Source organism: Callorhinchus milii, unplaced genomic scaffold (genome assembly GCF_018977255.1).
Source record: "Callorhinchus milii isolate IMCB2004 unplaced genomic scaffold, IMCB_Cmil_1.0 Scaffold5, whole genome shotgun sequence".
NCBI lineage: Eukaryota > Metazoa > Chordata > Chondrichthyes > Chimaeriformes > Callorhinchidae > Callorhinchus > Callorhinchus milii.
Window position 1 is genome coordinate 1,427,504 of NW_024704746.1, and position 24,837 is coordinate 1,452,340.

General features: G+C 42.7%; 1 protein-coding gene across 3 annotated transcripts in view; it reads right to left on the reverse strand.

The window, feature by feature from the left end:
* The window catches only part of patj (PATJ crumbs cell polarity complex component), a 149,636-nt gene that overhangs the window by 39,535 nt on the left and 85,264 nt on the right, over window positions 1-24,837 (reverse strand). For all 3 annotated transcript variants that reach the window (XM_042334863.1, XM_042334864.1, XM_042334862.1), the window contains one exon: window positions 5,760-5,956. In XM_042334863.1, the coding sequence (XP_042190797.1) occupies window positions 5,760-5,956 (197 nt within the window). The remainder of the gene's footprint in view (window positions 1-5,759; window positions 5,957-24,837) is intronic.

The window sequence follows — 24,837 nt, forward strand, 5'->3', positions numbered from 1 at the left end:
AGAAGGTTGTGAGTTTGAGCCCCATGTCGGGACTTTGAACTCAAATCATCTAGGTGGATGCTCCAATGTAGTACACTAGGGCACGCTGGATTATCATCTTCTTTGGATGAGATGTTAAACCGAGGTCCCGTCTGCTCAATAACCTTCAGGGAGAATCTATGCAGAACTTTCCATGGGTGATGGTGTCGTCTAATGTGAGGGCATTGCATGAACCAAAGTCCCGTATGCCTCTTCAGGTTGTCAAAAAACTTGTGGAAAGAGAAGGGAATTGGGAAGATATTGAGATATTAAGCTCTAAGTCTTATTACAGAATATGTCATTGGAATAAAAGGGCAGGAACGGCTAAAGCAACAGTCATTTTCACCATCGTGACTCTGAGCCTTGGTTCCCTCACCCACCAGGTATGGTCAGGTCCATCTCTCCCACTCCCATTCTTTCCCTTAATCAGACAAGAAACATTTTGAAGGTCCTGTATATAAATAATAATAATAATAATCCTTGCATTTGATATAGTGCCTTATCATGTCTTCAAGATATCTTAAAGCGCTTAACACTTGTAAAGTGAAGTGACTGTGTATATTGTGGGCAAAACCCGGCAGCCAACACACCTGTGCCCCACAAACAGTCTTTGATTGAGTGACCAAATTATTACATAAAAATTTTTTTTTGGAGGAATTATTAGTGGGAAATGTGATCCAACAATCATCTAACAACCGGTTCCCACTTACTGCTGGGTAAACAGAGGCGTGTGGAGCAAGGAAACTCGCCTAACGTTTTGTCCTGCCCGGGAATCCAACCTCATTCCTCTCGCTTGCGAGGTGAATGCTCTAACCACTGAGCTGCGGGACTCCACTGACTGAAGGAACATCCAATGGCTTGCACAATTTTGAAGTGAGCCGGGTTTTGGCAATCTTTGACCTCCTTTTTGCTAACGAGTGTGATTTTCTGAACGATCTCTGAGTGAACAAGAATCTTAGCTGTTGCATATATCAGCTACATTGTCCCACGTGTAACTCCATTCTGCAAATACTTACTCAGCCATATTTTTGAATTTATGCTTCAGTGAAAGTGCTGAGAATTTCAACAGAATACAAATTTCTAAACATTCTTATACATCTACCAGCAACAAGGCTTCCTGTGAAGATTAAGGAACAGCACCACACAATACAAAATACATTTATCAAGCTCCTTTCATGTTGGGCGGATGTCTCAAGGTGCTCAAAGCACAGCGCAATCTGTACGTTCACTTTTATATGTGCTATAATTGAGGATAATCCTTGGAGAGTGCAGCGTTACATTTTATCAGCAGGGAAGTGATGCATAATGACAGGACTGGTATAAGTTTTCTTTGGTTGGAGCAATGTTGGAGTCAAAGTATTTTTTTCTCTTTTAACTTCAATTTTAATTTTGTTCCCTCTCATTTTCTCTCTTGCTTTAGTAATTGGCTTGATAACTTGAATCCCTTGTGATAACTAGAGGGTGGAATTTATTCTGGAACGTACACTCACTGGTGGTTGAATACCTCAAAGCACTTTACAAGGGCAATGGGAATTCATGAAATGGGAATCAATGAGCAGGGAGAGGAGCGATGACCAAAGGCACAGTGAAAGAGCTCAATTTATTCCAAGAGGTTTGAAGGCAGAGAAAGAGCGAACCCAAAATGAAGGTACGTTAAGAGAGATAATTCAAAGGGGGAATATAACAGTCCTTCCTTCGGACATAGCGCTGTATCTCGTCATCGACCTGTATCAAAGCGCACCACAGGATATGCTGTAAAGTGTAGCAATTGTGCAAGTTGCAGGTAAACCTGGTCCCCAATTTGCACATACAGACATGAAGTAAATGAGCACATTTCTTTTGCAAAACAATTTACAATTTACATCTATATAGCGCTTTTCACATCAGGAGGATATCTCAAGGTGAGCTGGGGGAGGGGGGATTGTTGGCTCTAGATTGCTTGTTCCTGACTGTACAGTCAATGCTGATATTTCGAATCATTCTATATTGTGGATAACAACAACTACTTGTATTTGAACAGCGCCCTTCACATGGGGTAGCGTCTCAGGGCACTGATCCCAGGGACCTAATTCCCATTATTGCACCAAAACTAGAAATAATTCCATCTTACAATTATACAATAATTGTTTATCATCTCAAAGCCCTGCAGATGTAAAGAATGAAAGATACAAGCAAAGATTGTTACGATCTTCACAAGTGACTTTGAAGTGCATTAGCTGATGTAACACAGTCAGATACGGCAGCTAATCTGTAACGAGTCCAATTATTAGCAATGAGACAAATTACCAAATTTAAAGTGTTTATAGGTGGATTTAAATCTTTGAGGGAGATTGGCCTGAGACTTGCTCCGTGATAGGTGGTGTTTAAGTTTATGAAAGAATTAATTAACGGGGAAAGAAGAACATATTTTTATCCTCAGTAAGTGACAGACTTGGATAGAAGGCAGTAGCACAGTGGAGCAATGGGATATGAATTCTTGCTTCCATCAATCCACGAAATATTGTGAATCATAGGAACTTATGCCATTCAGCTTCTCGAGCCTGTTCAGCCATTCTGTAAGATCATGGCTGATTTGTACCTCAACTCCAAATACTTGCCTTTGCCCCATATCCCTTGATACCCTGACCTAACAAATATATTTCTACTTCAGTCTTGAAAATTTCAATGGATCCAGCATCCAACAGCTTTTTGGGAGAGGGAGAGAGATAGATTTCCACTATGCTTTAAACATTTTATTGCCAAGAGTGAGTATGTGCCTGTCATAACACAATCCTGCCACCCACTCACCTCTTCCTCTCCCAAAAGGCTGCCTTACAACAGAGCTGGACTACAGTGAAATACAATGAGGAATTATTATTTATTTAATTTTTACAACAAGATTTGTGAGTAAATATAATGTCCATTACAAACACGCTCAGCGGAAACACAGAAACATCAGTCACTGTGCTTTCCAGACAGGTTTCATCTACCGCAATATCTGTCCTTTTTTTNCTGAGTCATTAAATCTTTATGGCAGAGAGTGCTGAACTATTCCGCATTAATTTACTATGGGATGGGTTGTTAATATGCTCATTTATGTGTACTCCTTCATCCAATTTTGCTTCACGACACTAGTAGAAGCAATATTGCATTTAAGGCTTTAAGAGCAAACATAAAACATAGAATGAGCAAGGGCCATTCAGCACTTAGAATCCGATCCCTCTACCATCCACGCAACAGTTACCCTGCAACAACATGCACTTACATTGTGCCTTTCAAAGTAACATCTCAAAAGGCTCTTCAGAGATAGTGCTGGACACTGAGCTGGGAGAATAGGAGAATAATAATAATAATAATCATCCTTGCATTTGATATAGTGCCTTATCACATCTTCGAGACGTCTCAAAACACTTCACAGAATATACTGTGAAATGAAATACCTGTGTATTGGGCCAATTGCACACAAACAGTTGTGGATTGAATGAGCAATTTTATTTTACCCCCGGAAAGTGATCCGCCAATCGACCAACAACCGGGTTCCTACTTACTGCGAGGTAAACAGAGGAGTGTGGAGTAAGGAAACCTGCCTAAGGTTTTGGCCTGTTGGGAATCGAAACAGTGATTTGCGTCATTGATAGTAGTTTCATCCCATCGTAAAATTCAATGAATGATCAATAATTATACAGCAATTCATTCTCTTCTTCCATCTCACCTAATGGATGGCGCTTCACTTTATGCACATCGCTCGCAGTTTCTTGTTCCATTATGTCACCTACGTTTATCCACATTGAAATCCACTTGCTTCTTGCATGCTGCGCGCAATTGGCTGCCACGTTTCGCCCATAAAACTATACAGTCAATTTACTTTACAATATATCCTGTGAAGCGCTTTGAGACGTCTCGAAGGCATCATGAGGTGATGAGGCGCGATATCAAATCCGAGGATTATTATTATTATTATTATTATTATGCTCGCTGGCTTTAGCAACAAAATGGCAGAATTTCAGGTCACAAGGTTGCTGCCTGATGACACCCCCTGCTTAACACATGCACAGTGGACAGGAAGAGACATCGGTGATGACCCAATGACCCGTAAGTCGGCCATTTTCCTTTGAGTGTGGGAACCAGCTGTCCGGGAGTTTACGGATCTCAACCACAGCGCTGCGGGAAGCTCACCCGCGTGAAGGGTGCTATATAAATGCACATTGTTGTGGTTGCTCAAGTCAGGCTCCACTATACCATCAAATGTCAGAAAATTGTAGGACGTCCTCTCACCAGGTCTTTTAGGAATTGTTAAACAACGAGAACTTGGTCAGTCACAGCCCCAGATGGAATATTTACTCAATTATCATCACCTTCTGCTTCCAGTCATGAAGCCAATTTTCAATCCTACGATCGAATATCATTAATTCTGCGAGTCTCCGCTGGCTGCCTATCACAGAATGGATCGACTTCAAGATCCTCACACTTGTCTACAAGTCCCTTCACGCCCTGGCACCTCCCTATCTTTGCGAGCTGCTTTCTCCCTACTCCACTACCCGCTGCCTCCACTCGGCTGGAAGGGGGAAAGGCGAGGGAGGGAGGGCGCGAAGGGGAAAGGAGAGCGGGGTGGGGAGGTGGTAAGAAGAGAGAATTATCAGCATTTGATTAGATAGATGTGCTCCATTTCCTGGCATCGGCCGCTTGGATAAGCACAAATTCAGAACACATCCAGAAGGGCTGCAGTTGGATCAAACAGGAGGGTTTTCTCAGGCATTCAGTGCTTATTTACAGATGTTGCTCTGTGCTGAATTGTATGAATTCTGTCTTTTTGTACTCGCTTCAAACGTCCATTTACATCTTCTGTGTTTTGTTTTGGTTCCCACGTGCCAGCAAGCAATGCGGACGCACCGAGAGATTGCCAGCGTTAATGGCCAAATTAGATTCACATAAATTTGGTGCAGCTGCCTGGTTTGAGCAGGGATTTCCCTCAGCTGCCGCTGACAGCTGTACTGTCCATGCCATCTGTTACTTTCAGCTCCAGCGAGTGCCAGTCACGTAAGCAAAGATGACAGTCTCTGACCCCCCCCAACCCAAAAAAAAACTGCAGTCACAGCACGTTCCAGGGGGTGCTTGCTTTACGTTTGCCCAAAGCCAGTGCAGTAAAACTAACATAAGTTTTATCTTTCCAAACATTCACCCGAGTCTCATTCAGTTTCCTATCAAAACCATTTAGATTTCTTTACACTACACGTCATAATCACATCCTAACTCGTAACGCTGCTCCCCAAACGTCCCTTACCGATGGAACTTACCGTCTGCTTTGAATTGCAAAAATGATGTCCTGAGCCGTCGGTGCACACGCACGTACTGGCTGAGTTTAATTATGCATCCGCAGTGTAGATTATCGATTAAATCAGATTTTCTATGATTTATACAGTTTGTCTGTAACTCAGACTTCACTCAGACTTCACTTAATGTTATGGTCCCGACTGATACGACTTACTGTAGTTGGAAATGTTTTGCATCAATACAGCTCAACAGCAAGGTGCACTTAGATAGCACACATAATAATGTCATGGAAAACTTCACAGTTGAGAGGTCTGGATACTGGGCTTGATCCCACAATCATCTGACTCAGAGGCGAGAATGCTAGGAACTGAGCCAGAGTGAAAAGCAAAAGAACTGTGATTTTAGAATACTTGTGAAAATAGTGTAGAAGTGACACTTTCTTGAAGAGCTAAAGATCACATTGAGCTCAGACACGTGCTTGTGACTCTTACCTCCAGAAGCTCATCTCCAATCCTGATCCTCCCATCTTTTCCAGCCGGACCGTCGGGATTGATGCCAACCACAAAAACGCTCATGCGAGACCTGTCCTTGTTACCAGCTAGACTGAGTCCCAATCCATTCTTGTCCTTCTCAAGCTCGATGATGTGTAGCTGCCCTGGCAGGTCTCCATATCTCTGCCTGATCTTTTCTGCAGGAATAACAGGACATCGCAAGCGTCAGGAGAAGGTCCACACATCCCACTTTCAGACATCGTGCAAGAACAACAACAAATAGTAATAATAATCCTTCCATCTCATACAGCGCCTTATTACGCCATTGAGATGTCGCAAAGCACTTCACAGAATATACCTTAAAGTGAATTGAATGTGTATTTGTGGGCAAAAACCGGCAGGCAATTGCACTTAGCAGTGTCCCACAAACACTCGTGCATTGAGTGACCACATTTTTGGGGGGGAGGGATTATTACCCCCGGAAAGTGATCCACCCATTAAAGCACGTTAAAGACAGCAAAAGTAAACAAATGTGTTGCGCCTTTCACATCAGGAGAACATCTCAAAGGCGAATAGGAGCCTCAGCCGCAGGGGATGGGGTGAAGGGAGGGGGAGTTACTTCTTCAGTTATCAGGAGAGGCTCGAGAAGCTGGGATTATTCTCCTTGGAGCAGAGAAGGATAAGAGGAGACTTAATAGAAGTTTTCAAATGATGAGGGGATTCGATAGTATGAACAAGGAGAAACTATTCCCACTGGCGGGTGGGTCAGTAACCCGAGGACACCGATTTAAGATAGTCAGAGGGGAGGTGAGGAGAAATGTTTTCACACAGCGAGTTGTTGGGATCCGTAATGCATTGCCTGAAAGGGTGGGGGAAGCCGATTCGATATCAGCTTTTAAGAGAGAAGTAGATAATTATTTGGGGAGGACAAGTTTGCAGTGCTCTGGGGAGAGAGCGGGGGAGTGGGGTTGATCAGGGCTATGGGGAGAGAGTGGGGGAGTGGGGTTGATCAGGGCTATGGGGAGAGAGTGCGGGAGTGGGGTTGATCAGTATGGGGAGAGAGTGAGGAGTGGGGTTGATCAGGGCTATGGGGAGAGAGCCGGGGAGTGGGGTTGATCAAGGCTATGGGGAGAGCGCGGGGGAGTGGGGTTGATTTGGAAGAGCCGACACAGACACGATGGGCCGAATGGCCTCCTTCCGTGCTGTATAATTCTATGATTCCATGATTCATTCATATATGGTTCAGACTTTCTTATAAAAAATTTCTTGCCTCAAATACAAATTTGTTGCTCGTCAAATTGGGAATTGACTCAGTTACGTGTCGAACTTCATTGAAGGGTCACTTTAGACTGACACTCTGGACAGCCTATCTGCATATAAAACTGAATGGTACATCTCTTGTTTTTGGTCTGAATTGGGATTGAGCTCTGAAGGGAAGCTGAGCAGACTAGATCACAGAAAGAGAGGAAAAATACTGCAGATTCTGGAAATCTGAAATAAAAACAAAAGTCGTTGGGAACACTCAGCAGGATAGGCAGGGAGAGGAAAGTGAATTAACGTTAACTCATTTTACATATATGCTGCCTGACCTGTTGAGTGTTCCCAACGACCTTTGGTCATCGACCTGAACCTTTTAACTCGCTTTCCTCTTCCTCTCTCCATAGATGCTGCTTGATCTGCTGCATGTTACCAGCGACTTCTGTTTTTATTTTAGATCATAGGAGGTTAAGGGTAGGTTTGATTAAGATAGAGTATTTAAAATAATGATAGGGATTGGCAGGGTATGGCAGTGGATGACTCTTCCCCTCAGTAGATGGAGCCATTACAAGGGGGAGCACGGTCTTGAAATAAGAATGAAGACAGTTATAATTGAAGTCAGGAGCAATTTCTTCACACAGTGAGTGGGTTGTGAGAGTGTGAGAACACACGGCCCTATAGAAAGCTGTAGAATATAATAATAATATAATAATAATCCTTGCATTTGATATAGTGCTTTTCATGTCTTCTAGACGTCTAAAAACGCTTCATTGAATATACTGTAAAGTGAATTGACTGTATATTTGTGGGCAAAACACAGCAGCCAATTGCGCACAACAGCGTCCCACAAACAGCTGTGGATTGAAGTGACCAATTTATTATTGTGTCTTTTTTCTTGAGAGATTATCAGTTATAGAATTACTATTATTATATTATGTTATTATTATTATAGAAGTGGAATCAATAAGGATGTTAAGAGAAATAGACAGAGACTTGGGGAAAAGAGGTGTTAAAGGGATGGACAAAGGCAACGGCATTAAAAGATTTGCCAAAATCTAATAAACTGATGAAACAGCCTCAATGGCCTCCTCTTCCTGTTTTCCTTTGCTCTTATGTTTTACGGACTCGTATTCCAAAATGTTATTTGCCCTAGCAACTGTTGCCAAGGGAAGCCGTGCCAACTTCCATGTTAAGTCAACCATTAAAACCTCTTCTTTTCCTAGGCTTGCCTTATTTAACGATGTATCCTTCGTTCTATAATCATATTTGTCATTTTTAGCACCACAATGTACGACCTTTCATGAATGTTAAACTCCGGGTGCGGTTTTATCTTGTGTGTGTGTAGAGGACACCAGCAAGGGTAAAGAGATAAGATGATGAGATAGATTGAGAAGTACTGTTGAGGCAATGGCAAGCTTGGGCTTTTAGGAGGATATGGGAAGGCTGAATGTGATGAGGTCTTCACTTTGTGAAGATTAAAGACAATGTAACCACCTCATTTTAATACAATGAGACTCTAGGAGCTTTCTTCACTTTTCAGATTTTGCCATACCAGGCATAAGTACCCAGGCATATAACCTAACACTGCATCAGGGTGACTCACTCCCCTCTGACTCAAAGATCGAGGGTTCAAGCCCTACGCCAGGACTCCAATGCAGTACTGGAGGGTGTATTACATTGTCAGAGGTGTCGTCCTTTAGATGATGAGACATTAAACTGAGGTCCTTTCTGCATGGCATAATCTGAAAAGCGAAGTGAGTTTCTCCTGGTGTCCTGGCCTACAATCCCCCATATAAAATTGGTCATTTACGTTATGGCTAACTGTAGGGCGGTGATATGTGCAAACTGGCTGCTGCCTTCCCCAACAGTAAATCTGGTGAAGGGCTTCGAGGCGTCAAGACAACAACAACAACAACAAGATTCCATTTATAAAGCGCCTTTCACGTCAGGAGGACGTCCCAAGGCGCTGCACAGTTGGGTCATGACCCGAGCAGGGGGAAATGGTCAGGGGAGGGGAGAGAGCGAGGAGGGGGGAAATGGTCAGGGTGACCATTTGTCAAATGACAAATGAAAATGAAAAATGAAAAAAAAGACGTTTTGTCAAATGCAAGTAATATTACTAAGGAATATAGCCCCACAAATTAACACCACTTGAAAGATTTGTGTGTCTGAAGGAGCTGCGGTATTTGACTTTACAAGTAACTCTCTCGACACAAATAAAAATCGAATCAGGAAATGGATCATACATTTTAAAGATGGCTATTATATTAATAGGAGCAACATAGACACAAAACATGAAACTGAAACATGACAGCCGGATAAAGCAGCGACTATTAGAATGTACAGCATTTCCAGGGCAGCAAATATAAATTTTCACCTAAAATGCTGGTGAATAAGCTCTCCGTCTGATCCAACTTTACTTTTCCAAAGATAGCTACTTAAATGCAGATCCTTATTAAATGACGAGGAGTTCATTAGACATTAGCTTTTGGAGACTGAATGATGAAGAGTTGGTGCACTGGACCTGCGCTCATTATGCAACAGATATATGTGTTGTTTTGTTAGTTGCAGCTGTGACATTGAACGAGAGAGAACACTGGTTGGCAGCCTGAGAATTTTGTCTGTTTAACTAACTGAAGGCTGTGGATGACAGAGCCCCAAATCCAGCTGTAATCACGCAATCTGCGCCTGCCTACACCCACGCACCACAGCCCTTGCTGGCTTACACGTTGGTGAAAGCTCAGGGAAATAAATTGAAAGCTGATAATGAGTGTCAGCAGCAAGTGCTACCGCACAGAAGCAAGCAAGCATTGACTCCCCAGTTATAAACCACGCTTTTATCGCTACTACCTTCCCTCCCCACCAAGAATAATAATAATAATCATAGTCCTTGCATTTGATATAACACTTTATCATGTCTTCGAGACGTCTCAAAGCGCTTCACAGAATATACTGTAAAGTGAATGGATCGTATATTATGTGGGCGAAACGCGGCAGCCAATTGTGCACAGCAGCGTCCCACAACCAGTCTGGATCGAGCCACCAAATTATTTTATTATTTGTTATTTTCATTTCTCCCACAAAACATACAGTGTATTCTGTGAAGCGCTTTAAGATGTTTCAGACAACAACAACAAAATTACATTTATAGAGCGCCTTTCACGTCGGGAGGACGTTCCAAGGCGCTGGATAGACAGTTCTGGGTCTCGAAGACGTGGTCAGGGCGTTATACAAATGCAAGGATTATTAATATATTATTTTTTTTACCGTGTCGGGCTGCTTGGGTCAAAGAGATGTAACAAATGCTCTGATCTGGATTACTAGATGCAAGCTCCCAGCATCACTCCTATATCGTTGTATTAACATTGGATTCCCTCCCGCTCGCCCTCCCCAAACCGTGGGTAACAAAGGATTATGCAAAACCACCCCTGTCACAGCGAGCTTTTGTGAGGGTGAAGTCCACAGTTGCTAGGCAACAAAGTAATCCCTCAGGATGAAAACAAAATTGATTAAAGGCTCGGATGACCGCTGTGTTGTCCTGACAGCAGCAATAACAAATGCCGAACGAGGTGGATCAACAACATTTTAAATCAACAGTAATGTGCGACAAGAGAGGGGGAGAAATGGCTTGAAGTCCTCACATTTTCCGGAGTGCTAACAACGCAGCCATTACCAAATGATCTAAAAATCAGGCACAAGCCAAAAATGTTTTAATTGCTTGTTTGCGCCGCAATCCATTCCTATCCCCTCATTAAAATCCGGTTATTATTAATAATAATCCTTACACTTGCAAAGTGAAAATGATTGTAAGTTTTGTGGGCAAATGTGGCAGCCAATTTGCGCACTGCCATGAAGTGAATGACCAATTATATGCAGAGCATTGTAGACCAGGTCAAGGTCACCGGGAAACTTCCTTCTCTTTTCAAACAGCGCAATGGGTTCCTTATCGTTCCTCTGAATAGGCACAGACAGGACCTCGGTTTAACGTGGGGCTTCAAACCCAAAAGTGCGAGAGTGCTACCAACTGAGCGAGGCTGACACGCAAACAGCATTAATTGAAGTCAAATTGAGCGCAGAGCAGAGGTAAACACTGGTTGAAAGATCCCTCTCCCCCACCCCCACCCCACCAACGTGTTGGTGGTTCATGCAGGTATTTTTTCCCCGGCCGGTAGAGTTTAGTGGTAAACCCGGGGAAAAGGGGCCATTTGCTGGGAGCGATTCACCGACGCCCGGTTCATATTGGACTGTTCCTGGCTCATCCAACTGATGGTGACTTATTACATCATCTAGACATCTTAAAGCACCACATGGGATTCACTGTAGAGTGCAGTGACTGTGTATTTGTAGGTAGGTGAACACAGCGACCAACTCCATGACATATAACAACAGCTTGCACTTATATAGCACTTTTCAGTATTGGAGTTCACAGAAGCGCCATTATATGCTGTAAAGTAGTTTGACTGTATATTTTGTGGGTGAAATGTGATAGCCTGTTGCACAGAGTAATATTCCCACAAACAACCATTGAGTGAGTTACCAATGTTTTTTATTTGGGGGATTGTTGGCCAGGACTCCGGGAGAGAGAAACTCCCTTCTCATTTCGAATAGCGCCGCGGGATCTTTAACAAAGAATTTATTAAAGAATAAGCTATTACTTATTTGTAATTACTTATTACTCTTTACAATTGCAACTGTGTTGTCCACAAAATATATGGTCCATTCACTTTACAGTGACATTCACTTGTGGAGTCCTGTAGCTCAGTGGTTAGAGCACTCGCTTTGCAAGTGAGAGACCTGAGTTCAATTCCAGGCAGAGGGCGAAACCTTGGGCAAGTTTCCTTACTCCACACAGAGTCTAATAATAATCCCTCCAAAACAAAAACAATAATAAATTGGTCATTTTCAATCTACGACTGTTTGTGGGACATTGCTGTGCGCAATTGGCTGCCGCGTTCGCCCACAAATATACAGTCAATTCACTTTACAGTGTGTTCTGTGAAGTGCTTTGGGACATCCTCCCGACGTGAAAAGCGCTATATCAAATGCAAGGATTATTATTATTATTATTACTGCTAGGTAAACAGAGGCATGTGGAGTAAGGAAACTTGCGAAGCGCTTTGGGACGTCCTCCTGACGTGAAAAGCGCTATATCAAATGCAAGGATTATTATTATTTATTATTATTATTATATCCTGTGAAATGCTTTGAGGAGTCACGAAGTCATGATAAGCTGCTACATCAAATACAAGGATTATTATTGTTGTTATTAATTGATGAAAATGCAATTTAGAATCATCATCATAATAATCCTTGCATTTGATATAGAACCTTATCACATCTTCGAGTCGTCTCAAAGCGCTTCACGGAATATACTGTAAAGTGAATTGACTGTACGTCGTGGGCAAAACGCGGCAGCCAATTGCGCAGAGCAGCGTCCCACAATCGTGCTGAAGTGACCAATTATTAGTTTTTAGAGGAATTATTACCCTCGGAAAAGCAATCCGCCAATGGACTAACAACGTTTCCTACTTACTGTTAGGTAAAGAGAGGCTTGTGGAATAACGAAACTCGCCCAACATTTCACCCTGCCGGGAATCGAACCCAGGTCTCTCGCTTGCGAGACGAGACCTGTAGAAAGTTCACAGCATTCAATCTGTGCTGGTGCGAGCTATGAAAATGAACGGCAGTCATTTTCTATACTCCCATTTGACTGCTATGTCTCTACACACCCACAATAATACATCAATTATTCATCCCTCTTCTCTTTTCAATGTTGTTTCCAATTGACACCTAAACTCAAGTCATCTTTGAAATTGCGGAGATTATTACCTACCCATCGCGGAGCTAAACGATCAATCAAAGTGGTTATTGCAGGGTGACTATAGGTTGTCACACTTAACATGACAGATGACACTGCACAATCCTTTATTTGATAACATGAGTGAGGAAACTTCCTAGAATATAATTCCGCTGTGGATATAGTACTGTACTTCACGCCAGAGAAGTTTTCTCCCCTTCAACCCTTGTTCCTGATTCATTCCATAGAAAAGTTAAAATAACATGTCAGCAAAGTTCTTTACAACTATTCAAAATAGTCTGTCTACAAGATATAGTCACGGCAATTTATTCTCCATCCTGTGAAGCACTGCCTGCCGCCTTTCAACAACAACAACAACAACAAAATTGTATCTGTATAGCGCCTTTCAAGTCGGGAGGACTTCCCAAGGTGCTGCACAGTCAGTGTTTCACCCACAAAGCACACAGTCAGTCCACTTTACAGTATATCTAGTGAAACATCTCAATGGCATGTTAAGGCACTATATCAAATACAACGGTTATTGTTATTAAGTAAATTAAAACAGCTTTGGGGACATCAGACCGATATCTGACCAGACTGTGTAAATGTGGTTGAGAGTTTTGCTTCAGGAGCAGAAGTAAAGCGTTCAGCATGTGCGTGTGTGACACAACACCAAAAATTTCTACAGCACCTTTCACGTTGGGAGGACGTCCCAAAGCGCTGGACAGTCAAGGACATAGACAAGAGTCACACAGCAGACAAATAACACAACCTGGATTTCGCGTGGTCCTCTCGCTAGAGCAGGAGAGTAGAGGCGAAAGAAACATATAAGGGAGCAAAATGAAGCACAAAGTGGCTCCTCTGCCATTCTACCACAAGTGGTGGTCGCAAGGTTGAGAAGATGTCTCCATACTGACCAAACTCTCCACTGATGAGCCAATATATGGAGCAATAGCATTAAAAGCCTTCAACGGAATTTTTAAATCGAGTTAAAAATAACAACCTTGCATTTGCTACAGCACCTGATCATGTCGTTGAGACATCTCAAAGCGCTTATATATACATTGTAAAATACTGTGTATTTTGTGGTAAAATGCAGCAGCTAACTGCGCACAGCAGTGTCTTACAAACAGTCGTGGATACAGGGAATGAGCAGGTAATTGACAGTAGGGTAAATGGCTTTGCTGGAGGAGCGAGGCCTGACACTATTGCAATGCGCTCAGTTGTGGATTGAGTGACCAAATTAAACATTTTTTATTTTTGAAGGGATTATTACCCCCATGAAGCGATCCGCCAATCGACTAACAGCCGGGTTCCCACTTACTGCTAGGTAAACAGAGGCGTGTGGAGTAAGGAAACTTGCCTAAGGTTTTGTCCCGCCCAGGAATTGAACCTGGGTCCTCTGGCTTCCGAGGAGAGTGCTCTAACTACAACTCTACAGGATTCCCAAGTTGCACAGGATGGACATTGCAAGTAAGTACATCCCGACAGTTATGAGCCATGTATCAAATGCTCATAACCATCAAAATGTGTGTAGTGTTCGTCCTGTGGTGCTGTGCGCTACACATTCAACAACAACAACTTGCATTTAGACAGCGCCCCTCACGCAGGGTAGCTTCCCAGAGCGCTTCAGATGGTTTGAACTTCAGAGTTTCCAGAGAAGTGGGAAAGGGAAGGGGTTGTGGGGATGGGGGGTGAGTGGGGGTTAAATTGTCAACACCTAAAGCTTAAAATGCACAAAAGACAAATGTTTAAATCCATCACTGAAAGTTTTCTTCACAGATTAACACTTCAGTCGTGAAGCTGAAGCTGAAGCTCGCTAGTTATGTGTGCTAATTAACTTTTGCTGCCAGTACTTTTCCCCTCACAGTGTTGAGCTGTGACTGATACAAACACAATCTCCTTTCTGGTACAACAAAGCCCCTTTTCATTACACACACATGCGCGCACACACACACACACAGGCACACACTTGCACACACTCACGCACACACACCCACGCACACACATGTGTACACACACGCACAAGTGCACACACACACGAAAATGAAATGTGCATCATTGTTCAAAAGAGTATTTGAGCAGTTAAAAAAAACACATGAAGGGATTAGCAGGAGAGAGCTGCAATGCGGGTTTAATTTAACACAAAGGCGTTTTAGAGAAATAAACAACAGTGACACTGAAATAACTGGCTCATTGATCTTGCCGAATTCAGTAACAGAAGGGAGTTTTTCTTTCCCCCCCACCCCAAATCCCCCAGATAAAACTAGTCATTCTCTTCTTGGCTGTTTGTGAGATGTTGAGGTGCACAATTGGATGCCATGTTCGCCTACAAAATGCACAGTCGCTAGACTTTACAATAACTCCCCCTGACATGAAAGCGCATTCAAAGAGATAGGTCTTAAGGCTGGTTTTGAGGCCAGGATGGGTGGGGTGGATTGGGCTGGGGGGGGAACGGTGGGGGCGCGAAGCCTGTTTGCTGAGTTGTTGACTGGGGAGGAAGTAGCTGTAGGGTCACAGAAGGTCACAGAGGTAGACCAAGGCACGTGCATTGGACACTCGACCGAAAAATCAGTGCCTGCTGTCAACTTGCGTGGACATTCAATTAACTGCTCTGTAGGAGGCAGTGTGGGTCAGTTACAAATGCCCAAGCGTGCCACTTGCAATAGCTGTGGGGAAGCTCCAATCCTCTGATCAAGCCATCTGCCGCCAAAGCCAGCGTTGACATTGCAAAGGTCATCAGTGTAACCACATCGTGGGAACTAGCAACGTAGCTGGCGATTGGATAGGACCTAAGCCACCAAATAGATCTGGGATTCACATTTAAAGTGAATAATAACAATAATCATAATCCTTGCATTTGATACAGCGTCTTATCACATCGTTGCAACGTTTTAAAGCGTTTCACAGGATATACTGTAAAGTGCAGTGACTGTGTATTTTGTGAAGTGAAGTGTTCTAACAGCACTTGCTGCCTGTAACAAGCCTGACATTTGACAGTGCCTTTCAAGGCCAGTTGACGCCTCAAAGCACTTTGTAGGATATATTACAGTTTGATTGCCTGTTCTTATACGCAAACATGGCAGCCAATTTGCTGACCACAAACAGCAATGAAGTGAACAGCCAAGTAGAACCTATCAAATCCAACCTCTTCTCTGAACAAAAGTACATTTGAGCATTTAAATGGTGGAATCATAATTCGCCCTTCAGCAAAAATACTCCTAACTCGACAAAATTCTGGACATCGCAAATAGATCACATTAAGAGTCAGTTCAGAGTAAAATAAAAAAATTATCACACAAAGTAAATCGCACCCACCTGCAATTTATATTTAAATCGTTTTTATTTTTTTCACAAGGAAACTAACCTGCCGCTAACATAACATTGCAATGAAGCTGGCAACTCGTCGGCGCTGAAAAGGGGTTAATTAAACAAACGGCATTGATGCAATGTTGAAGGCATAATAAAACACAAGTGTTTTAAATGCTGCTGCAGAACGCTGCACTGCACTTTTTGGGGGGATGTGAATGCGGCCAGGAATCCTTTAACCCCACCTATTAAGACATAGAGCACTTCAGCCCCGCACTACATTTCACATCCCAATGGTGAAGACTCCACACAGGTACTGTGACAAAGGTAAGCCCGGAATTCTAAAGACATCTGAAGCCAGTTAGCAACCCTCAATGGCCTGTGGATTATTTTGATGTGACATTTTTATATATGTATATATATGTATTTGCTTATAATAATTCTTGCATTTGGGCAACTTTCCTCACTCCACACGCCTCTGTTTCCCTAGCAGTAAGTAGGAACCTGGCTGTTATTTGATTGGCGGAGCCTTTACCAGTGGATAATAATCACTCCAAAAATAATAATCATAAGTGGTTGCTCAATCCTCGGCTGTTTGTGGGACGCTGCTGTGCTCAATTGGCTGCCGCATTTCACCCACAAAATACACAGTCAATTCACTTTACAGTGTATCCTGTGAAGCGCTTTGAGACGTCTCGAAGACGTGATAAGGCGCTATATCAAATACAAGGGTTATTATTATTTGATATAGCATTTTTCATGTCATCAAAAACCAACCTGAAAAAATTCCCCATAACACAGCTTTTATGGTCTCAGCAGATATTGTAGAAGAGTAACGACCATTTGTCTACTCGCAAACAAATTAAGCACCACATGATGAGTGATGATGAGGGAGGAAATGCAGGTCTCAAAAAAAGGGTTTTTAAAAGACTTCCACACCACCCCCCTCCCACATTCCTTTTCAAGTATCCAGAAAATCAGACTTGTGGTCTAATTTTGGATATTTTGCTAAAAGGGGATCGGGGGCGCGGGCGGGGAGGGGTAATGTCTTTTAAAACCCCTTTATTGGAGACCTGCATTTCCTCCCATAATAATGATCCTTGCATTTGATACAGAGCCTTATTCACATCTTCGAAATGTCTCAAAGCGTTTCACAAAATATACGTAAACTGAATTGACTGTATATTTTGCAGGCAAAATGTGGCAGCCAATTGCGCACAGCAACGTCCCACAAACAATCGTGGATTCAGTGATCAATTTATTATTTTTTTTGAAGGAATTCTTACCCCCAGAAAAATGATCCGTCAATCGCTAACAACCGGGTTCCTACATACCGTTAGGTAAATGTCTTCAATTCCTTGGCTCCTCTGAAATCCAGGGTTGTTTCCAAACCCGCCCGCTCCCCTGGTACAAGAGTCACCTTCGCTCACTCAAAACACAAACCCAGACGCTCGAGCGCAGATGGCAGAAATCTTGCCTCATTCACCACCAGTTGTGGCTGCACCTCCACACCCACCGCCTCTCCCTTTCACAGCCACAACTGACTTTTACTCCAAAGTCATCCTGGAGGCAAACAACAATCCAAAGATGCTGTTTTCCACCGTCCATCACCTCCTCCGTGCACCCTCTCATCGGAGGTCGTGCTTTCAGCCGCTATGCCCCAAACTCTGGAATTGCTCTCCCTCAATCCCTCCGCCTCTCCCCTCTTTCAAGTCCCGCCTGAAAACTTTCCTGTTCGACCGTGCTTACGACCTCCTCCCTCCGACTCGGAGTTAGGCTCTACCACTGTTAAGCGCTCTGAGACGCTGCCCTGCATGGAGGGCGCTATATCAGTACAGGTTGTTGTTGTAGGTAAACAGAGGCGTGTGGAGTAAGGAAACCTGCCCACCATTTCGTCCTGGCTAGGAATCAAACCCAAGTCTCTCGCTTGTGAGGCGAGCGTTCCAACCACTGAAGCTACAGGACTCAAAGAGACGATATTTCACGTGGTGCTTAATTCACTCTGTTTCTTAATTGCTCGTCTGAGGTCTTACCATCTACTGAACTCATAAAGCAGAAACCACATATCGCATTTGAATTATGTAAAGCACCATCGGTTCTTAACAGCGACAGCAAAACAGAGCCATTCCTCGTACAGACAGATGTCCTTCACTATACAGAGGCAGCTTCTGATTTGAACAGCGACCACGCAAACGCTATAATATTTCACACAACACACTAGACACAGCACCGATGCATGCAAACGCACGCAGCCACAACACCACGCACGAGCATAGGTGCACAAACGCGAATGCACACGACACACTCGCACGCATATACGGATGCACAAAAACGCATGCATGCACAAACACTGACAAGCATACGCAGACATAAACGCAGAGGTGCACGCAAAGGCACGAACACACAGGTATGCAAATACAGACACGCACGTGCAAAAAATAATTAACAAACAAATTAACGGATTACATTCCTTTCACGTCAGGAGGACGTCCCAAGGCGCTGGACAGTCAGGGATTTGGACCCGACTTGGGGGTTGGGATCGGGAGCAGTGGAGGGCAGGGGTAGAAGAGAATGACCGAGGGTGATAATAAGTGAAACAAACACAGATGAGGACAATGCCTAGAAGGCTTTAGAAGATAACTGCCCCGCTTGCGTCATGAGTCACAGTCAGTAGTTAGCCTGACTTTGAAAGTTCCATTTTGAACCAGCCTCGCAACCCCCCCACTTCCCCACTCCCCCCTCTCTCCCCCCTCTGCTTCACTCCCTACCTCCCTCTCTCCCTGCCTCTCTCTGCACCATTCCAATTTTGCATCAAGCAAGCACTGGGCAGCCACACACACAGGCAATCAGGTTGGGCTACAGCCCTCACAGGATACAACAGAGATCGACATTCACAACAGATCAAAACAGAGTTACAGTGAAGAGCACATTCCTCACTACCACTACGGGCATCAACTTTCATTCTAATTAAACATGAATCTTGATTCCTCCTCCTTCCTCTCTACATTTCCCCAACACCCTTCCTCCTCACACACACACACACACATGTATACACACACAACATCACTCCCCCTCCACTCTTGCAAAATTCCCCATAAACTTCTTTTTACCACCACTGACCTGGCAACATATCCCATGATTTGGTATTTCCAAGGCTATTTCTGTCCAATGCTCCTCTGTCCCTCTCTGTAGGACTCTGAAGCTTACAGCCCAGATCTCACTAAGGTAACAAGTCGCCCCTGCAAGTGCTGTAGCAAGACAAGCCTTTGGTGGCATGCTCCTATCCAGGGGGCAGTGCAGCAAGCAAAATATATATATATATATATGTGTGTGTGTGCTTGTGTGTATACCACTATTTTCAACAGCTATCAGCAGCATCATGTTAAATGATTCATGTTCTGAAATAGTTGCAACATTCCCCCCTGCAAACCCCCCCCCCCGACATACACATACTGTTTTCTCCTCTATTTTGCAAATCAAATCTTTCAAGGAATTAGCAGAATGCTGCCACTGGATTCTGTAATTCTGTAAAACACTGTTTCAGTGCCTCGAACAGGGGGAAGCAATAGAAAATCGGGCTCTATTTCACTCAATATATAATAGGAATAATAATCCTTGCATTTGATATTGTGGTACAGATTTTCTGGGGGTAATAATCCCTTCAAAAAAAATGAAAGTTTGATCACTCAATCCACGACGGATCATGGGACGCTGCTGTGCGCAATTGGCTGCCGCGTTTCGCCCACAAAATAAAGTCAGTTCACTTTACAGTCTATTCTGTGAAACTCCTTGAGATGTCTCGAAGATGTGATAAGGCGCCATATCAAAAAATTCCAAAGATTAGTGCTTTATTGCATCGTTGAGCATCTCAAAGCGCTTCACAGAATATAAAGTGAATTAACTGTATATTTTGTTGGCAAAACGGTCTTACTTGAGGGATTGTTGACCCAGATGAGATTATTGATAATAATAATAATTCCTGTATATGATACGGCGCCTTTTATTACGGGAGGGTGCCTGGAAGCATCTCACAGAATTTGACTGTGAAATGTAGTGACTGTGCACATTGCAGGCAAATAAGATTGAGACTGAAAGGGTTAATGTCGCCAAAATCTCCTGGTGGTGAAAGCACCCTTTGCTCTGATCGCTGTGTACTAACAAATGAATCTAGAGCCAAGCTGTCGCTTTCAAATAAACAGGAGAGCCGCCCATATAACAACCACAACAATTTGCAATTATATTTTACAGTAAAGTTGAGGAACTTGTTAAAGACTTGTCCACCACTGTGCAATGACAGCTTCACGGAGTGACACTGACTTCTCCTGGTTGACGCAGATCTCTGTTAACAATTGTTGTGGACTGAGGTCAAAATGAATTCTGGAACTGTGACTCTTCAGGATACCGGCTTTCACTCCTATCCTGTACTGGTCAGTGTCTAAATCTCTATTAATGATAACACCAAGGATATTTCTGAGATCCCCTCTACCTGGGATGGGCTACAAATCTTTACGCAGTGTAATTGCGGTCAGAAGAAATATCAGACCAATCATTGTAAATGCTTCAAAGCATTTGATCTGTGACTCTCAGTGTCACGAAAGCCTCACTTGTGTTAACAAATGAACATTTGACTTGTCAGTGAATGAAATGTCGCATGAAGTTTACGGTGAATAAAGTATTAATTTTCATAATGTATTATTTATTTGTTAATAATGTTAACAAGTGTCAAGGCAAGGTTATCAATATGATGAAATGATCACTTTTTCACAAAATCCCTGACTCCTAATTTCAGTGATTTCACAGTTTCACAATTTCAAAGAATCATAGAATATTACAGCACAGGAGGAGGCCATTCGGCCCATTATGCCTTAGCTGGCTCTTTGGAAGAGCTACCCAATCGGACCCACTCCCCCCGCTCTCTGCCCACATCCTTGCAATTTTTTTCCTTTTCAAATACCGATCTAATTCCCTTTTGAAAGCTGTTATTGAATTTGTTTCCCTACATTTTCAGGCTGTGCATTCCAATTTTACTGAGTGTTTTGCGAAATCCCTGGTTTCACAATTTTACTGTAATAACGTAAAGAGTTCTTCATGCAAAGTAGCATCTTGGAGCTCTTAACAATGGCAGAGTTTCACAAGAGTTAAACATTAAATGGGTTTAAGAATGTTCAAATTCTTATTACTAAACTGCTGCTTAATATGTATGTGTATTCATAAAATATGAATAATGAAGGTCAGGAATGAATTGCTGAGGTGACACGACATAAAAAGATTCAAACCAATGAGGGCTTCCTGTTCCCCTTAATTATTCACTTTCTCCATTTGTTTTCTGGTCCTATACAATAAATAGTGTATGGCTCAGCTGGAGTGGCTGTGAGGAATCAGGATGTGAACAAACCTGATGATACTGGTGGGGGGTTGGGGGGATGGAGGGAAATCACAGTCTTTTTCATTTGATCAAAATGTTGTAAGGCGTTTTACAGTGTAGTGACTGTTTTTTAGCAGACAAATCGCAGGTGGCCAGGCTAACATTCCAGTGGGGGTGCTGGGGGGCTGGTGGGGAGGGGTTGCATTGCCGGAGGTGCCATCCTTCAGATCAGACGTTAAAACTAGTCTAGTGCATGCACTCAGGCGAACTTGTAGATCTTGATACTCTAAAGATTAAGAAGTTTGGCCTGGTATTCCTGGCCAACAAATCATCTGGTGAAATTGCTCTGGCTTTGCTACCGAGGTCAGGCACAAAAGCCCACCTGATTCCCTGGCCTAGAGTCGTGTTCAACATCACGAGATATTTGGGATCACAAATTCCAGACCAGTCACTCTGTTGCCCTCAAATCAGCCTCTCCACTAGATTGTATTGCACTCGAAGATGTGATAAGGCACTATATCAAATGCAAGGTTTATCATTATTATTATTATTGAAGGCTGTCGAGTGTTTCAAGAGAAGAAATCACAAACCAGTTATGAAAATGACAAGCTATAAATTCCTGGCCAGATCCACTTCATTCCGAAGCTTTTGCTTCTAGGAATTGACTCCATTGCATAATCATTGCTGAATTATACAGTCCATTGCGGCCCTGCCCTCCGGTGAGGAAATAGAAAACAGATTGGATGGTATAATCACCACCAGTGTATAAAGGACATAGAAACACAGGAACAAGAGTAGGCCATTCAGCTCCTCAAGCCTATTCCGCCATTCTACAAGATCATGGCTGATCTGTACCTCAACTCCAATGTTATACCTCCTGATGATAAAGGTCTGCTAAACCCAATTTGAACCAAAATACACAGGTATACACGTCATAACATCTCAAGGAGCTTCGCACCTAACTGCTGTCAAATAGTTGTCTGTGTGCATTTGTAGGCGGACCAGGTAAAAATAATAATAACCCTTGTATTTTGATATAGCGCCTTATCAAGTCGTTGAGATGTCTCAAAGATCTTCACAGATCTGTAAAGAGAATTGACTGTATGCCTAGTAGGCGAAACAAAGCAGCCAACTGCACACAGCAGTGTCCCACAGACAGTCGTGGATTGAGTGACCAATTTATTACTCAAAATATCTCCTGATCCATCTGTTGAATGTTCTTTGGTCTCTTCAAAAGCCGATTTATTTTAAGACTTTCGTGGATCTTTCCAACAATATTTCCCCCCAACACACAAAAAGTAATATTAAAAATTATTTCTGACACTTGGAACTATCTGGACTTGAGGTACAGATCAATCATTTTCTTGAGCAGGAAGAGTGCTCTTAATCATCCTAAATTGAAGGATTCAGGGATTCACAAAGCTAGAGTTCAATTGTATCAGTCCATGGGAATACCTTTCCCGACAAGGTTATCAGGAATTTGAGCTCATGGTAAGTGCCATTCCTCCAGATGAGACATTTCTGTTTTGCCCACAATATACAGTCAATTCACTTTACAGTATATTCTGTGAAGTGCTTTGAGAGTCTCGAAGAAGATGTGATAAGGCGCTGTATCAAATCCAAGGATTATTATAATGAAAATGGATTGAAATCTACTGCATGGAATTAGACTTTCTCTACCTTCTCTCCATCCTGATTTTCATGACATAAAAGGCAACACTCGTATCGCACTTTACAGACAGGATAAACGTCTCAAGATAAAATCCAGAACATGAAGTAAGGACGAGGGAGATTTAAGGTTGTCGAACAGGATGCAAGGGGAACAGACTAAGATCTGGGGGTCAAAGCAAGCGACCTTGGCAGCAGCGATGTGATGGGCAGGGGACAAATAGATAGCTATTTGTTAGGTCAGAGTATTAAGGGATATGGGGTAAGTGTGGGTAACTGGTACAGATCAATCATTTTCTTGAGCAGGACAGTGCTCTTAATCATTGCAAAAAATAATCCTTGCATTTGATATCATTGTCAATCCTTGCATGGCGGAACAGGCTCGAGGGGCTGAATAGCCTACTCCTGTTTCTAAGGGGGAATAGGGTTCGAATTCAAATCAGGTTGAAACAAAATGAAAAAAATTGTGCTCATCTTAGCCAGCTCACCAATGCGTTTTGACTTATCAGAATGTTAACATTTTACCAGTGAAATTTTCTTTTTAAAAAATCATCCCCAGGCAACATATTATAGCTTTTCTTTTCGTGGGGGGGAGGGGTAGAGGTGGATGAGAGAAAAAGAGAGAGAAATTGCAGAGCTTAAAGCAGGGTTTTTTTTGCACTTTCACTCCTGCTGCTGTAATATTTAATGGAATTACCACAGGCTGGAGTTTATATTGAAACTGGGTTCTCAAAGCCAGAATTTGCAGTGTTAATGTTATGCCTACCTGATATCACGTCCATACGTGCGTCCGTGTACTTTACCATAATGAAAGCCAAGGAATCATTAACCCAGCTTCCTAATGCAATTATCTGAATATCTTGATATTTATTTTGCTGCTTTGCTAAAATGCTAATCGGATTAAATGCTTTTTAGTGCTATTTACTAAAAATGTATTTAAGTGCGTTTTAAAAAAAATTGGCAGCTCATATTTAGGATTGGATTAATTTAGTCTTTCCTAAGTGAAAGTTAAATCACCCTCCTCTGGAGTTTCTAGGCTTTTATTGATAATTCTGCCTAATGGTTTCGGGAGCAAGAGGCAATGTGCTAATCTTGAGCTCAGTAAACACTAATCTCAGATTGCCTCACAAATCAACGTCCCCACAACACACATAGGAAGATGCTGAGCATGAACAAGAGTTCTAAATAACAATGCAGCTCCATCGATCGATGAGTCACCTTAAAAGCAAACAGATAATGTTTTATATATAATAATAATCCTTGCATTTGATATAGCGCTTTTCACGTCTTCTGCCGTCTCAAAGTGCTTCACAGAATATACTGTTAAGTGAATTGACTGTGTATTTTGTGGGTGAAACGCGGCAGCCAATTGCGCAGAGCAGCGGCCCCGCAAACAGCTGTGGATTGAAGTAACTAATTTTATTTTTTTAAATATTTTTTTCTTTGAGGGATTATTATCAGGCATATGGAGTGTATATGAATTGACTATATAAATACTGTATACTGTAATATACTGTACATATACTGTAAAGGAAAGCACTACAATGCCTGAGGTGCTGTCCTTCAGATGAGATATTAAACAGAGCTCCTGTCTGCCTGTGGTACTATTCAAAAAGTTTCTAATGTTATCTCTGGTGCAGTGTTGCTGCTGTAAAAGCCTCTAATGGCTCAGCCTCTGTGAT